Source organism: Hyperolius riggenbachi, unplaced genomic scaffold (assembly GCF_040937935.1).
Source record: "Hyperolius riggenbachi isolate aHypRig1 unplaced genomic scaffold, aHypRig1.pri scaffold_224, whole genome shotgun sequence".
Classification (NCBI taxonomy): Eukaryota; Metazoa; Chordata; class Amphibia; order Anura; family Hyperoliidae; genus Hyperolius; species Hyperolius riggenbachi.
The window spans coordinates 138696-155600 of NW_027152435.1; the positions used below are offsets into that span (position 1 = coordinate 138696).

Consider the following 16905-nt stretch of genomic DNA (forward strand, 5'->3'; position numbering starts at 1 on the left):
GACGTCTGTGTGTGACTGAGAAGCTGTCAGCCTCTTATCAGCAGCTTGACGTGTGTCTGATCTGTAGTGGATGAGGCCTGTCACATCTGTCACCTGATACTGATTTCCCGAGCGTGCCCCCGATACAGGTCTGCAAGCACCGCATCAGCATCCTGCGGCAGGAGGGGGGGCAGCACAGGACGGTGCCATGCTGTGCCCTATAGCATCGCACTGAATGTCAGAATATAAATCAGTCCATCCGTCTCACACTGGATGGATAGGACAAGCTTCAAAGGACTTTACAGTATTTTTCAATGGATTAAAGAGGAAAATTTCAATATGTACAGTAGAACACAGAGTTCCCTTCGGGGCCAGTTCTAGACTTTTTGCTGCCTGAGGCAAACTTGCGAGAATGCGCCAGAAAGTATACATCTAATCTTGTCAGATCTGACAATAATGTCAGAAACACCTGATCTGCTGCATGCTTGTTCAGGATCTATGGCTAAAAGTATTAGAGGCAGAGGATCAGCAGGACAGCCAGGCAGCTGGTATTGTTTAAAAGGAAATAAATATGGCAGCCTCCATATCCCTCTCACGAAACCCTGAGACGACCTGCAAAAGAAAATGTATACATATGTGGGGCTTCCTCCAGCCCCACCGTCCTCCTCCGCTGCTTCCATTCTCCGCTATGGGTTTCGGTAAGTAACGAGCCGGAGCACAGTGCGTATGTGTGGCCTGGCCGTGCATACTCACCCCATCGCGCTCCTGTGGCTTGGAGTACTACTGTGCAGAACGCTCCAAGCCACGGGAGTGCAATCGGGAGCACGTGGCCAGATTGCGCCTTCACTGACTGACTCACTTACCAGGACCCATAGCCGAGTATGGAAGCCGCAGAGGAGGATGTCGAAGGACTGATCAGCCCGCATGGGGCTGGAGGAAGCCCCAGGTATGTATACATTTTCTTTTGCAGGCCGTCCCAGGTACACTTTAAGTTGTCCTTTAACCACTCCACCCCCGTGCCTAACCCTAACAACCCCCTTCGCCTAAACTTAACTCCCCCCATGCTTAATCTTTAAACCCACCCCCCACCTAACCTTACCTCCCTAAACTACCCCCCTAGGCAACAATAGTAAGAGCCACGATTAGCTGCAATTAAGTTAAATTAGGGCACCATGGGGGCCATAATTGAACTTTACTGGCGCTAATCACCTCCTTTGCTATTACTGCTCATTGCAGCGCCATTTTTATCTGTGCTTGTTCTGCGCCATTTTTTGGGGGGTGGTTAGGGTAAGGCATTAGCGGTTGGGGGGTAAGGTTAGGCATTGGGCTGCATGCCTCCTCATTGCGCTCCCATGGACAGGAGGGTTCTGCGTTGGTGCAGTTTGTAAAAATTGCAAGCGGTCAGCTTTTGGAAGGGCAGAGTGGCTGGAACAGAGTGGAATGACGGCGAAGGACCAGAAGGACTACAGAAGAAGCCCCGGGTAAGTTAAACTGGCCACATTACTTTCACTTTAGGCTGGTTTCACACTACAAAGTGGCGGTTCGGCCACCGCACCGGAAAAAACAGGCCTTCAGGGAATACTGTGTTACAACGCGGTATTCCCCATCTGGCATTGGGCCAAGCAGGAAGTGACACGCACTTGCAGTGACTTCCTGTTTCGCGGTATGTGAAAGTGCACGTAAGCTTATTGTAAAAATACGCCTCCACACATGCAGGTGGTAATTGCTTTAAAATCCACGCTTCGCCATAGACTAACATGACTTCCAGGGCCGATGCAGATCGCCCCAAGTCAACACAGAAGCCACACGGTAATGTAGTTTTGGACCGCGGCGAAAATGTCACTTCTACTGCATCGCGCCGTACCGTGGCAGTATGAAAGTCGCCATAGGCTTTTATTAGCCGGCGGTGTGTCGCAATAAAAATACCGCACTGTCCCCCTCTGGGTCCCTAACTGATAACATTGTGTTATGTAGCGAAAAAGTGCAAAGCCAGCCGATAGTGCGAGTTTCTAGAGTTCTGCCGTGTGTTTCTTGGACCTCTTCTGTTGCCCGGGTGGCTGGAGCCTGGCAGAGCCGCCTGCGCCCATCATCATTGCAGAGCGGGCAGGTGGTATTTGTTTGGCTTCCTGTCACCGTCCAGGGGCTGCCTCCATTAACCACTCTGCTGCAAATTAGAAAGTGATAAATATTTGTTCAGAGAGGACTCTGGGATCAGTGTCTGTGGTCGCTGTCTGGTAACCCTTTCAGCTCTTCCTATCATTTATTGGGCATTGTTTGTAGGGCAGAGGAAGATGCTGCTTGACTGCCGTGTCCCGGTGTAATGCTAGGTACACACCATACAATTTTGTGTTCGATAGACGGTACGATAGATAATTTACGTCATGTCAGATATTATTTTTGATCGTTTTTCTGATCGATTTCTCATCGATGTGAATGGAAATTGATAAGAAAAGATAAGAGAATCCAGCGGGAAATCGAGCAGAAAAAAAAAATCTAAAATCGATTGAATGGAAAATCGACCGAAAAACCGCATCATGTGTACCTAGCATAACTCAGAACTGTCTCTCTGCTTTAAAAGATAAGCAACAGCATAATACATTTTAAAGAAAAAAACATTTCATTGTTACAGCTGATAAGAAACCTGCAATAAATCTGCCTTGTGTCTACTTCCTACTTTCATGGAAACTGGCACAGAATTAACATTCCGTGTTTGCAAATTAGCTGCTCTGCTGAGGCAGCCAGATGACACAGCTGAGAGATCAAATTACATTTGTGATTAGTGAATGATGAGGTGGAATTAGACAGGCTAAACAGGTGGCCCAGATTGATGGAATCAATTCTAAAAATGAATCAATTCAGTTAATCTGATAAAATTGGTTAGCAGTGGGATCAAATGATTGTTTCCGATCAATCATAATGATCGATTCGGACAATCAATCGTCTAGGGATTTTATCAATAATGGGCACCTTTACAGTAAGAAGCATGGGGGTTGATTCAAAAACTAATCTCATCAACGATCTCTCCTTAAAGCCCCGTACATAGAGATGGCCCAAACGGTTCGCATGCAAACTTTTTCGCGCAAACTTCAGTGGTCCACGTTCGCGATGGAACGAGAACTTCATGGTGGTTATACCCGCCCCCTATACTACATCATTAGGGTCAACTTTGACCCTCTACATCACAGTCAGCAGGCACAGGGTAGCCAGTCAGGCTACACTCCCTCCTGGAGCCCCCCCTTATAAAACGCAGGTAGCGTCAGCCATTCCACTCACTTGTGTGGCTGCAGTAATTAGAGAAGGGAGAGAACCTTGCTGTTGCTGACATAGGGAAAGCTTATTTAGGCTCTTGTGTTAGGCTTGTTAGGTTGCTCCTTCTTGATGACCTTATTGCTAAAAAGCACTCCTCATCATCAACAGCTCTTTTGAGAGCTAATGTTGTTCTTGTGATCTATTTTTTTGGGGGGTGTTTGTGTGTCCCACAGACACTTGTGTTGCATATACAGCCTTGGTAATTCCTACTGTGCTACTGCCAGGCCCAGCACATTCAGTTACTACCTGTGTGTGTGTGTGACAGCTGCACATTTGTAATACCAATCACTGCATACCCACCTGTTCAGTGCACCTACCTACCTACGTGACGGCACGCAGTGTCACTGCAACCTGTTCACTGCACCTGTGTAACCGTACATTGTATTAGTCAAGTCAGTGCATACTTTTCACTTCATCCCCCCCAATATGGACAAAACAAGAGGCAGAGGCAGGCCACCTGGCAGGTCTGTTCGAGGTCGTGCTGTCGTGATTTCGTGTGGCCCTCGACCAAAGTACAGTGTTCAGAACCCCCAATATTGTCAGGACGTAGTTGACTATTTAACACAAAACACCTCATCTTCCTCAGCTTCCGCACGGAAGCGTGACATATCTTCCTCCTCCTGCTCTGATTCTGGCACCCCAGGGCGAGTGGAGAGAACAATGCTCTCTGGCAGCGAACGGCCAACTCAATCCGGCTAGGGAGGGTTACTTTAGACATACAGTAACAACCGACTTGGTCGCATTGCGTATATTCGCATTGAAACTGAAGCCGATGCATGTCAATGGAGTCATTTCCATTGAATGTGAATTCGCAATTGCGATGCAATGCAGAAAAAATATGGAGTGCACGCTAAAGACTTTCTGCCGCATGTATCCGCCTCCCACACAGTGGGCTTGATTCACTAAACCATGATAACTCAAATATCACACATTATCAAAAATATCACACCTTATGAAAAGAGATCAGACCTTATCAAAGTCAACACACCTTATCAGAGTAGCATAGCGAGCGCTACAAATTCGCAGGGGCTGAGGGCAGGACAAGTGCCATTGCCAATTGGCAGGCATAAGTTTGAAGCGCTCACTGTGCTACTCTGATAAGGCGTGTTACCTTTGATAAGGTGTGATATATTTTCATAAGGTGGGATATTTGAGTTATCACGATTTAGTGAATCAAACCCAATGATTGATGGCCCTATCCTGATTTCCGTGTTAACAATCACGGCAAAAACGGAGAAATCCGCATCCAGAAAAGCGGAGGCAGAATGCAACCTGCTAGTGGAAATGGACGCGAAGGCTGGTTTTACACTTGATATGTGCGATGCTCCGCTCCCTCTGCATCGCAACGCAATGCACAAAATCTCCATGGGACCCTGCTGACTGGGTCATTTGCATAGCGCCAACCAACCCCCCCCCCCCCCCAGCAGGCCCCTCGCCCAGTGATGTACACCCTGCTGGACAGGAAGTGCGCCACTGGGATTCCCTGCATAATCATGTCGCTGCGCAAATGCGCCCTGCACCGCCAGCACCAAAAGGAATGCGTCACCCCATGATTTACATCATTTCTGCCGCTGTTGAAGTCCGGCAGTAACATGCTGTTGACTTTGCGTTATTTTGGGGGCGGATCCAGCGCTACAAGTCTAGCACATGGTGAGTGTGCTAGGCCCCATTGCATTGCCTTTGCGTTGCACTGCGGTAAAACAGGGTAACACAACGCACACTTGCAAGGCGAGCGTAAAAGGGACCTCCACGAACGGACAGTCCGTCCATTTTGATCAGATTGTTTTGCGGATCAGACGTAAGTATTGGATGGCGTGTGCCAGGCCTGCGAACCTTCGATAAAGAAGCCTGATTAATTTCGTCAGACCTTATGACAGCGGTGGCAGCATTCTGCTGAGTGCAGTATTACTAATATAATCATTATTCCAGGCCATTCAGGCTGAAATGCATTAAACTCTCGGCAGTGCGATAATGACAGTACATTAGCTTGGCAGCAGACCAGGATCTTCCCTCTAATTCCCCCCATCCGCTAGCCTGGCCTGACTTATTAGCTGGCGTTCCCGCCGCTGAGACACAGGCCTGACGGTGACATGATCTGTCAGAGGCGGGTTTCAGGGGCCTTTGTGTTCTCTATAGGCTGTGAAAATATTATCCGAGAGGAAGACAGATGGCCGGTGAACTTTGTCTGCTGTGTGTGTGGGGCACATGACGAGGGGGCAAAGGGGAATTGTACGGAATAGAAACAACCGATACACCAACCACAGACAGGGTGATGTCAGGTGTAGGATCCACCTTCATAACTAATTCCGGGCTGCAGGGATAACCCGCAATTACTTTCTGAGTTTAAAACAAACAAGTGAAAATAAAGTTATAATGAATTGTATCTGTAATACAGGTAACAAATAGAACATTAGTAGCAAAGAAAAGGTCTCGGGTTGTTTTCCAGTACAGTAAGAGTTAAAAAACACTTCAGTTGTGTTGTTATCTATGCAAAAGAGCTTTTCTGAGCTATTCAACCCACTGGGCCAAATAAAGCCCTGTTTTCTGAACCACTTAAACAGCCAAGAAACAGTAAAGGTGGCCATACACTTATAGATTTGCAGCAGATTCAACCATCAGATCGATTACTGTCAGATGCCTGTCAAGTCCAATCTGACAGGAATCTATCTGATGTGTGCCACACACTAGGAACAGATTTCCAATACATTTCAGAATGAAATCTATTGGAAATCGATCTAAATGCATTATTGCACCATTAGATCCAATGCAACTCTGTGGGCCATCAATCTGCTGCCAGCTGTAGATCAACCTAGATTTTCCATCCTGTCAGATAGATCAAATCCATCGAAATTGATCGCAAATCGATCGATTTGCTGATTTGAAAGAGTCGATTTATGATCTATCAATTTTATAGAATTGATCGATCGATGGCTGAAATCGACCAGCGTATGGGCCCCTTAAGAGACAACTTGAGATAAGGTTTTACTGCAGGAAACTTCACATGGGCATTATTTCTGCTTTGTTTTACTGCTTAAAAGACAGAGGGAGGTTTTACAATGTAACATACAAGTCTTTTTTTTTGGCTTCAGGTTTGCTTTGTCTTAAAGGATCACTATCGTGAAATATTGTAAATCTATAAATGTACATTTGATCCATAATAAAATGCACTACACGTCACTTTTTTTCCTATCTTGCTGTCGCTAACAGAAGGCAGTAGAAATCTGACGGATCTACCATGTTTTGAACTAGTTCATCTCCTCATGGGGGGTTCTCAAGGTTTCTTTATTTGCAAAAGCACTTACGGAACAGCATTTGCTCAGTCCAACTGCCTAAATAGTGTGCAAATGTTTAGGGAGGCTGGCTAGCATCGTAGCATAGATCCATTCCATGTTTTTGTAAAGAATAAATATAATACTGAGAATCCCCCATGAAGAGATGGACTAGTCCAAATCTGTCAGATCTGAATTTTACTGCCTATAAGCGACAGCAACATAGGAGAAAAGTCATTTATGGTGGATTATACTTGGGGAAAAATGTACTTCACAATAGTACCTTCACAATAGTGGTCTTTTACGCTGAATTCCGGGCAAAAGTATTATGCTGTGTTTGAAATCAGGCTGTTGTCTGCATTACAGCAATGACGTAGTTACCCCAAAGACGACATAACTATGTGCTGGGTGTAGTTCTGGAATGACATGTCGGCAGTGTGTCTGTCAGCTGTGGATGAGCTTGGGCTTCAAAGTAAACCTTAAGTGACATGATGAGATAGACATGTGTATGTACAGTGCCAAGCATACAAATAACTAGGCTGTGTTCCTTGTGCCTTTGTCTGCCTTTAGAGTGCTCATTCAGCTATGCAACTGACAGTTTCTCTGCAGTCGGGACCTAGTCAGACTATAGCATAACCATCACTGATAAAGAATTACAGCAATAAATCTCTTTCCTGGCAGAGAATAGCTTCTGAGTGAGGGATAGATTAAAAAAGGTCAAAAGTTCTTATATTTTAGCTCTCTGAGTCACGGAACAGACGGTGTAATTGAGCAGAGACAAAACAATAAATCTACTTTTTAAAGTTTATAAACATTACATAAAACAGTCACAACAAAATGGCCACTTGGTAATCCCTGGAGGCCACGTTACAGTGGCAGAACAAGCAGTGGCAGAACAAGCAGTATCCCACATGGATAGGGGGTCCAAGGGGCCAGGGGAGGAGAGGCTCACGTCCAACTATCCATGTGGGAAACAGCTTGTTCTGCCTCTATAACGTGGCCTCCAGAGATTACCTGGTGGCTATTTTGTTGGGGCCACTCTTAACCGACAATTCTTGTTCCGACGTGTCATTTTACAGGTTTTGTTTCCTAGGAAACTTTAAATTCGATTGTTTGGTGGCAATAGCATGTATGGGAGCTTTGCAATTAACTGTAGAAATTGGCGCCCTTCTATGTAATAGAAAATGCTTATGGAACTCGGAATTTGTCTGCGGAACACATGATGAAATCGGAATTCGGCTGTTCTGATCAACCCTACTCCTGATCCTGTGATTACTGTTAGCCAATCACCGTAATCACTGAGCTAAAACAGGGAAAGGAGGGCTATGGTCCTTAATCGTCCATAACTGTCCGATCCCGAAGAGGTCAAGTATAAGAACACTAACACTTTATAAATAAATTGGAAAAATAAAACAAAAAAACAAATATCAGTGTTGTGTCTCATGAGAACGAGGTTTTAAAGGAAACCAGAGCTGAGCTAAAATAAAAGTGTTATACATACCTGGGGGTTCCTCCAGCCCCATCTGCACGGATCGCTCCCACGCCGCTGTCCTCAGTCTTCTCCAGCTCCGGTACCGGATCCCACAGCTTCAGCCAGTCGCGACCAGTCTGCGCAAAAGAAGTGTGCTCTCTACGTATCTCTACAGCAGCCGCCGGAGAGATACGTAGACAGCGCACTTCTCTTACATTAGCCTGGCCGCGACTGGCTGAAGTTACGGGACCCGGTACCGAAGAGGAAGGACGGCGGCGTGGGAGAGATCAGTGTGCATGGGGCTGGAGGAAGCACCAGGTATGTATAAAACTTTTAGTTTCGCTCAGCTCTGGTACACTTTAAGCATTGCTATAGAACAGGGGTGCCCATTAGGTAGATCGTGATCTACCAGTAGATCCCAAAGGACTTCAGGGTAGATCCCACACTGCCCGCCTGAGACTTGGGTGAGCTTAGTGTGATATACTGTCCTGAAGAGGATTATGATGTTGCAAGGTAGGGAGCAATACATTTAGAAGCATTATGTGCTACGGCTGATTTGCCCGACACTGAGCATGATATTGTGACTCAAACTCTATTTGGGCGTGCACTGCTCTGTTTGGCTTACTGAGGAGGACTCTATGACATACATCTATCTGACTGGTGGGGCTTGTGGTAATCACTGATGGACTGCTCCTGTGCATGTGCTGCAGTTGTAGATTGCAGCTTTAATGTAAATTCTAATCGGTAGATCATTTTCAATTTGTAATTCTGAAAGTAGCTTGCAAGTTGAAAAAGTGTGGGCACCTCTATGATAGACCATACCTAAAAATGTTCCTCTTCTTCCACCAGGCATGGAAAAAGCGTTGGTTCATCCTGAGAAGTGGGCGGATGAGTGGAGATCCCGACGTCCTGGAATACTACAAGAATGACCACTCCAAGAAGCCCATCCGGGTGATCAACCTCAGCTGCTGCGAGCAGGTGGACTCTGGATTGACCTTTAACAAGAAGGAGCTGCAGGACAGCTTCGTCTTCGACATCAAGACCAGCGACCGCACCTTCTACCTGGTGGCTGAGACCGAAGAAGAGATGAACAAGTGGGTCCGAAGCATATGCCAGATCTGCGGCTTCAACCAGTCTGATGAAGGGACGGGTAAGTGGTGGCATTTGGCACAACTTGGTTGGGTTACCTTGGTTGGAAGGTATCTTGGACCAATCACATGTGTAACTGCTGTGCAATACTACCAATGTAGTGTTTTATGCTTTAGAATGTGAGCTGTAAAATCCACAGACAGTAGGTTTAAAGCCATCTTTGAAATGTAAAACTCAACTAAAGGGCACTATGGTTTAGGAAATTGGTACCTGTAGCCTTTCTATCCATATCCAGGCCAGGACTTCGCAGACATGACTAAGATTGGCCTTAAAGGGGACCTGTAGTCAAGATAACATTATGAATAAAATTGCTTTTTATTTTATTTTTGCAATATTTATTTATAAATGATTGAGTCAGTGTTTGTCCATTGTAAAATCTTTCCTCTTCCCGATTTATTTTCTGAAATTTATCACAGGCGGCTTCTTCTTTAGTACTGGCATGTGGTCTAGAGATATATACAGTGTTTCTAATGCTGAAACCAGGATATTTAATGTGAAAGATGGGTACCTTGAATAATTTACTGCATTATGCTTTATGTTGTCACTGTTCCCATTTAACCACTTAATTCTATCTGGACAGATATAGCCTGCACTGCTGCCGCGGCCTGAGACGCGCGATCACGTGTGCTCCCGCAACCTTTCGTTAGCCCGGAGATCAATGAATGGGAACAAAGTTTCATTGATCTAAGTCCCCGTATGAAAGACCGACACCATCAAAGACATGGCTCCGTCTTTCACAAATCCCCTTCTGCCCCAGCTTCACATTACTTCCGCTTTGCATAGTAATACTATGCATGCAGAAGTGAGCTGTGAGGGCATCGTGTGGCCAAATAGTAAAATTACATCTGGAAAGGAAAATTTCCAGATAATTACATTTTTTTTACTTTTAAAATGAGTCCTGTCAGGGAGAGACTCACCTCTTCAGCGGCGGCCAGTATGGACGCCGCTCGCAGCGCTGACGTCACCGGATCCCCGAACTTCCGGTCGGCATCAGCTGGCGGCGCCGGCGGCCGTCACAGCCACAGGTCATCATTGCAGGGCCGGGCAACGCGCTCACGCACGGAGCGTCAGGCCCTTTATGCCCTGAGGAGAAGGTTGCCTTGATCCGCCCTGTTGAGGCACGCTCCGCCCCTTGCTGACATCATCCGGGGGGTGGGGGTTCCTGGAGGAACAATCTGCATTTAAGCAGCAGACTGTCAGTACTCCTTGTCCGCTGTAGCGATCACACTCTGTGCTAGCTCTCGGATCCACAGTATACTTATATATTGGTTACGCCAATATATAAGTACTGGAAGAAACATACCATTGTATTTTACCTGTGCCTTTGATCTTTTGCCTGTCCTTGACTCTGAGTTTGCCTAATCCTTCTGTACTGCTGCCTATCTGATTTCCCGTTGCCTACCTTGCTGTGCCCTCGTTTACTCTCTTGCCTACCGTCTCTGTACCTCGTATCTCTGATCTCTGTTGCCGAACCCCGGCTAGCCTTCTAGTCTCCGACTCCGCCTCCTGATTCTGTACCTCGTATTTCTGATTACCTGTTGCCGATCCTTGCTTGTCGACCATCCCCGCCAGTGGGCCCTTGCCGCTGGACGGTAGTCTGTGTTCTGTGGGCCCTCGCCACAGAACAATACGTTATTATTGTTTGCACCAATCATTACACCCCATTTTGGGTGGACAGAGGTTAGCGTATATATCGGATTATCGGTGAGACTGCAGATCACTTATAATCAGGTATATCTGTATTTCTGGCGATACTGCAGATCTCCAGAGATCAGTCACTCTCTGTCCTCTCTAGTTGTTACGGAACGTGACAAGTCCCTTACCTCCCACACTCCCCAATAGGTACACATAATTTTTTTTGTAAAAAAAATAAATAAAAAATATACAATAAAAAAAATTACATAAATAGCTACCTTAGGGACTGAACTTTTTTTTTAATGTGTATGTAGTGAAGTATATTACTTGTATTTTTAAAATTATGGGCTTGTAAATAGTGATGGACGCAAAACTGAAAAAATGCACCTCTATTTCCAAATAAAATATTGGCGCCATACATTGTGATAGGAACATAATTTAAATGGTGTAATAGCCGGGACAAATGGGCAAATAAAATACATGGGTTTTAATTACGATAGCATGCATTATTTTAAAACTATAATGGCCGAAAACTGAGAAATAATGAATTTATTCCATTTTTTTCTTAATCTTCCTGTTAAAATGGATTTAGAAAAATATAATAATTAGCAAATGTACCACCCAAAGAAAGCCTAAATGGTGGAGGAAAAATCAAGATATAGATCATTTCAGTGTGATAAATAGCGATTAAGTTATTGGCGAATGAATGGGAGGTGAACGTTGCTCGGATGCATAAGGTGAAACAACACTGAAGGCTGAAGTGGTTAAAGAGACACTGTAATAAAAAATAAAAAAAAAACACCTGGGCGATACTTACCTCTGTAGGGGGAAGCCTCTGGATCCTTATGAGGCTTCCCCATCCTCCTCTCTCTCTGTTTCAGCTCTGGCTCCTCTGAAACCAAACCACAGCCGACAAGTCTGTATGATTGTTGCAATTTCTGGAATCCCAGGACAGTACTTCAACCTGTAAAGACCCAGGCTGTACATACACAGTGTATATGTATATATATTTTTATAAAGTCGCCACACACCTCTCATAATAAATACAGAAAGAATTTGTACTGAGGGTTCAGTGAGTTTGGGTCAGTGAGGTATTGTATCTGGTCTCCGCTTGCACACAAGTGATCCGCCCGTTTACATGCACACACCGACGAAGAAAACCCCTCCATAGAGCAGGAATGTCACATCGTAGCTGATGAGAAGCAGAGCAGAATAATTTGGCCCGAGATGAACAGAACTGAGGTAACTCTGGCACAGCCATCTGGGCCACCCTTTTCTTTATTTGTGCAGTCATTCTCTGTGCTGTATCTCAGGCAGATTAGTGCCAATAGAGGCCCCGTTTCACCACACGACATTACTCTCCCAGGGGCTAGACTGGTAGGCCCGCTGCATGCTGCAGTTCAAATCACTGGTGCACTGAACACTAACAGGCCAACCTGCTCCAAAATGTTACATAATATACATAATCCCCATTTACTGTATGGTACGGTGGTGTAGTGGTTAGCAAGCTCACCTTGCAGCGCTGGGTCCAAAGTTTGAATCCCAGCCGGGCCACTATCTGCACAGAATTTGTATTTTCTCCCCATGTCTGTGTGGGTTTCCTCTGGGCAGTCCGGTTTCCTCCCACATCCCAAAAATATTTGTAAATTCAAAGTTACTAATCTATGTACTAGTACAGTGATGGCTAACCTTGGCACTCCAGCTGTGGTGGAACGACAAGTCCCATGAGGCATTGCAATACTCTGACAGCTCTAAGCATAACTCAGGAAGGCAGAGGCATGGTGGGATTTGTAGTTTTGTCACAGCTGCAGTGCCAAGGTTAGCCTTCACTGTACTAGTATGCAGCTGTGTGAAATGTATGAGCTATAGGCTCCCTGTACACCAGCAGCTCTGGAGGTCTGCCTGGCTTTTGGGGGTACAAAGAGGTGATTTGCCTACAGTATTTGGGAGTGATACATCATGGGAAACCAAAGTTGCTCACTTGAAGCGGAACTAAATACTAAAAAAAAAAAAAAAAAGAGTTTCACTTACCCGAAGCTTCTGCCTTCCTGTCCTGCGCCGGTCGTCCACGATCCTCCGTTCTCCCGCCGCCAGCTAGTTTCGTTACCATCGACTTGTAAGTTGACAGCAACTGCGCCTGCGCGCCGAGCCACACATATCTTTCTTTGAGTTCCAACCCGCAATAGCATCCTGCTCTAATCAGGACACTATTACAGGCGGGCACCTGAAAAAAGCTACGCGTGGCCTGGAGCATGCAGGCGCAGTTGCCGCATCGGTAACAAAACTAGCTTGCGGCGGGTTAATGGAGGATTCTGGATGATCGGCACGGGACAGGAAGGCTGCAAGGGGCTGGCAGAAGCCCCAGGTAAGTGAAACTCTATATTTTTTTTTTGTAGTATTCAGTCCGCTTTAAAGAGTACCTGAAGTGACAGGTATATTCAGGCTGACATATTTTTTTCCTTTTAATCAATATCAGTTGCCTGGCAGTCCTGCTGATTTGTACTGGCTGCAGTAGTGTCTGAATCACACACCTGAAACCAGCATGCAGCTATTCTTGTCAGATTTTTGTCAGAAACTTTTGATCGGCATGCTTGTTCAGGCTCAGTGGCTAAGGCCGGGTGCACACATTGCAGAAACGCTTGTGGAGCGGGAAAAGCTGCGTTTTATGCAGCAATGTTAGTCTATGGGACGCAGAAGGACCAGCATTCCATCTGCAATTTACAGTAAGCATTCTGCAGACGCTGGTAGTGTTGCATAATATGCAGGCTGGCTGCCAAAACGTACATATTGAAAGTCTATGGTAAAACATATGCTTTGCGTTTTCAATGCATTTTATGCTGCTTTTTTTAATGGAAAAGTAAAGCCCTCTGACGTGTTTCCGCTTCCTGTTGTCTTCCCAATGTTCTTCATATATTTAACCACTTTACCCCCAGCGGTGCGGATATCTCCGTCCCTTTTTCCACCCTGTCAACACCAGGGACGGAGATATCCGCACCTCCCGCCGCTGTCTGCACTCCCGCTCGCTTGTGCGCGTGCTCCCGCGCTCGTGCACGCCGCCGCCCGCTCGCCCAGAGATCAATGAACGGGAAAAACCGTTCCTGTTCGTTGATCTCTGCCCCCCAGCAATGATTGGCTGCTTCTATGAGAAGCAGCGCGATCATTGTGAAAAAAAAACGCTTGCAGGTTGCATAAACAAAAAGTTACTGTGGCCATCTTGTGGCCAAATAGTAAAACTACACCCTTAAGCATTTTTCATATACAAATACATTAGTTATACACTAAAAATTAACTCATTACCTCCCACACTCCCCAATTTTTTTTTCTTTGTAATTAAAAAAAAAAAATTACAATAAAAAAAATACATAAATAGTTACCTTAGGGACTGAACTTTTTAAACATTTATGTCAAGAGGGTATAACACTGTTACTTTATAAACTGCGGGCTTGTAATTAGGGATGGACGCAAAACTGAAAAAAATGCACCTTTATTTCCAAATAAAATATTGGCGCCAAACATTGTGATAAGGACATAATTTAAACGGTTTTATAACCGGGACAAATGGGCAAATTTGATGGATTTTAATTACAGTAACATGCATTATTTAAAAACTATAATGGCAGAAAACTGAAAATTAATGCATTTTTCCCCACATTTTTTCCTATTTTCCCATTAAAACACATTTAGAATAAAATAATTATTGACATAATGTCCCACCTAAAGAAAGCCTAATTGGTGGCAAAAAAAACCAAGATATAGTTCATTTCATTGCGATAAGTAATAATAAAGTTATAGATGAATGAATGGATGGAGCGCTGAAAGGTGAAAATTGCTCTGGTGCTCAAGGGGTAAAACCCCTCAGTGGTGAAGTGGTTAAATAAAAAAACGCATAGAAATTACATATGTGTTTTCTATTAGCGAACCACAAACGCGTACAAACGCACACAAAATGCATGAACAAATGCATCTCTGTAAAAAAAAAAAAAAAAAAAGCACTAAAAACGCGATACAAAAATGCAAACGCACCTGCGGAAACCACAGGATTTGAACGCTGTGCTATGTGTGCACCTAGCCTGAAAGTATTAAAGAGAGAGGATCGGCAGGACTGCCAGGCAATATGTGTTGTTTTAAAGAAAATAAATATGGCAGCCTCCATATCGCTCTCACTTCAGGTTCCCTTTAACCTTCCTGGCGGTAAGCCCGAGCTGAGCTCGGGCTATGCCGCGCAGGAAGATATCTCAGCCCCTGGTGGGGCGATTTGCTCCATTTAAAATCCTGTACGCGCAGCTAGCACTTTGCTAGCCACGCGTACAGCTTGATTGCCGCCGCTCTGCGGCGATCGCCCACACGCAGCGGCGCAAGAGGGCCCCCTCCCCCGCCAGAGCCCTGCGCTGCCCGGACCAATGAGTTCCGGGCAGCGCTATGGGCTGGATCGGAGGCGTCTGACGTCAGGACGTCGGCTGACGTCCATGACGTCATTCCGATCGTCGCCATGGCGACAGGAGAAGCCAAACAGGGGAGCGCGTTATATACGCGTTCCCCTGTTTGCTATTATTGATGCCGGCGACAATCGCACTAGAGGGACACATGCGTCCTCTAGTGGTGTTTCATGTAGCTACCACTCTGGTAGCTTTACATGAAAGAAAAAAAAAATTAAAAAAAAAGGATTTTTGCCTATATGGCAAAAAAAAAATTAACCGCCAGGAGGGTTAAAGCTGAATTATCGCAAATACCTTCTGTTTTAAGAAGGCTAATTTAAATGAATCTATACTGTTACTAATCTATGTACTGCCCTTCTGGTAAGAATAGAGTATAGTTCTTTGGTGCAGTCAGTATGGGAGGCCCCAAAAGCACCCCTAGGCAGTGTGTCAGTCTCCAGTATGTCCAGCCATATACTGTCTATATTCTGTGGATGAGAATACTGCTGGGACGTGTGAGATTCCCTCCTCTGTCCACCAGATTATGGCTGTCAGCGTCGCTGTCAGTTAATGATGGCCTGTGTCTGATAATTGCGCTCCTATGTGCATTAAGGCACGCCGCTCCGCTCTGATTCCCGCTCTCTTCTGAGCACCGCCGCCTTTCCACAGCTTGTGGGAATTAGCACACAGGTCAGCGCTTCCCATTAGCTGAGAGGACATTCCGGATGTTTCTGCATGTAACGCCTGTGTAAAATTATCATCGTCACACCGATCTTCAGTGAGGGACTCCGTAAAGATCGACAAATCGGTAATGTGGCCTCTAGACACCACTCCGAATCCACACACAAATGTGTCCTCGTCCAGCGGGGCACACAATATTCTCTGTGGAAGCCTCTTCATCAGCTGATGCCAAGTCAATCGCTTTTATAGTCCCAGTTGAAAAGCCATTTTTTTGTAGCACAAACTTCTAGAGGTGTGATCTCCTCAGACAGATCTGTGCTCCGCCCTCAACATCAGCATTAAAATGTACCAGTAAGGGAAAAAAGTGCCCAGTCCTCCTCCAGCTGCTCGTTCTAGCATTGTGCCCTCCACAAAACTTCTTATTGTTGGCTCGCTCATGTACAGTTGCACATACGCGCAGGGCCGGGCCGAGGCATAGGCTGGAGAGGCTCCAGCCTCAGGGTGCAGTGTAGGAGGGGGCGCACAATTCATTCAGCTGTCATTCCTAATTGTGTTTGAAGCAGAAAGAAATAAGAAAAGGGGATACATGGCAGTGACTGCAAGCCAGATAACTAGATATTAAGGTTTTTTGGGAGGTTGTGGGCCCTGTGGCACCTCTTAGTCTAATAGCAATCAGTGTGTGACAGCTGGGGTGGCAGGGATGAAGGGCACTTTGGTGTCTCAGCCTTGGGTGCTGGAGGACCTTGTTCCGGCTCTGCATACGCGATCAGGCTTTGACAGGTGCAGTGCAGCGAGGTTCAGGAGGACACAGCGGCGGAACAGTAAGGTGGAGGGGGAGGGGGAAGCCTCTTGAGGAACAATACCAGTTGCTATAACAATACCAGTTTCCTGGCAGTCTTGCTGACAATTCTGGCATCAATAGTGTCTGAATCACACACCTAAAACAAGCATCCAGTCAGACTTCAGTAAGAAACATCTGCTCTGCATGCTTGTTCAG

General features: G+C 45.7%; 1 protein-coding gene across 1 annotated transcript in view; it reads left to right on the top strand.

The window, feature by feature from the left end:
- LOC137543830 (GRB2-associated-binding protein 2-like) overlaps positions 1 to 11782 on the top strand; it is a 51351-nt gene extending 39569 nt beyond the window's left edge. Inside the window, exons 2-3 of the mRNA XM_068264915.1 lie at positions 8878 to 9178; positions 11694 to 11782. Of these exons, the coding sequence (XP_068121016.1) occupies positions 8917 to 9178; positions 11694 to 11782 (351 nt within the window). The 5' untranslated portion in view covers positions 8878 to 8916. The remainder of the gene's footprint in view (positions 1 to 8877; positions 9179 to 11693) is intronic.
- Positions 11783 to 16905: the final 5123 nt, after the last annotated feature.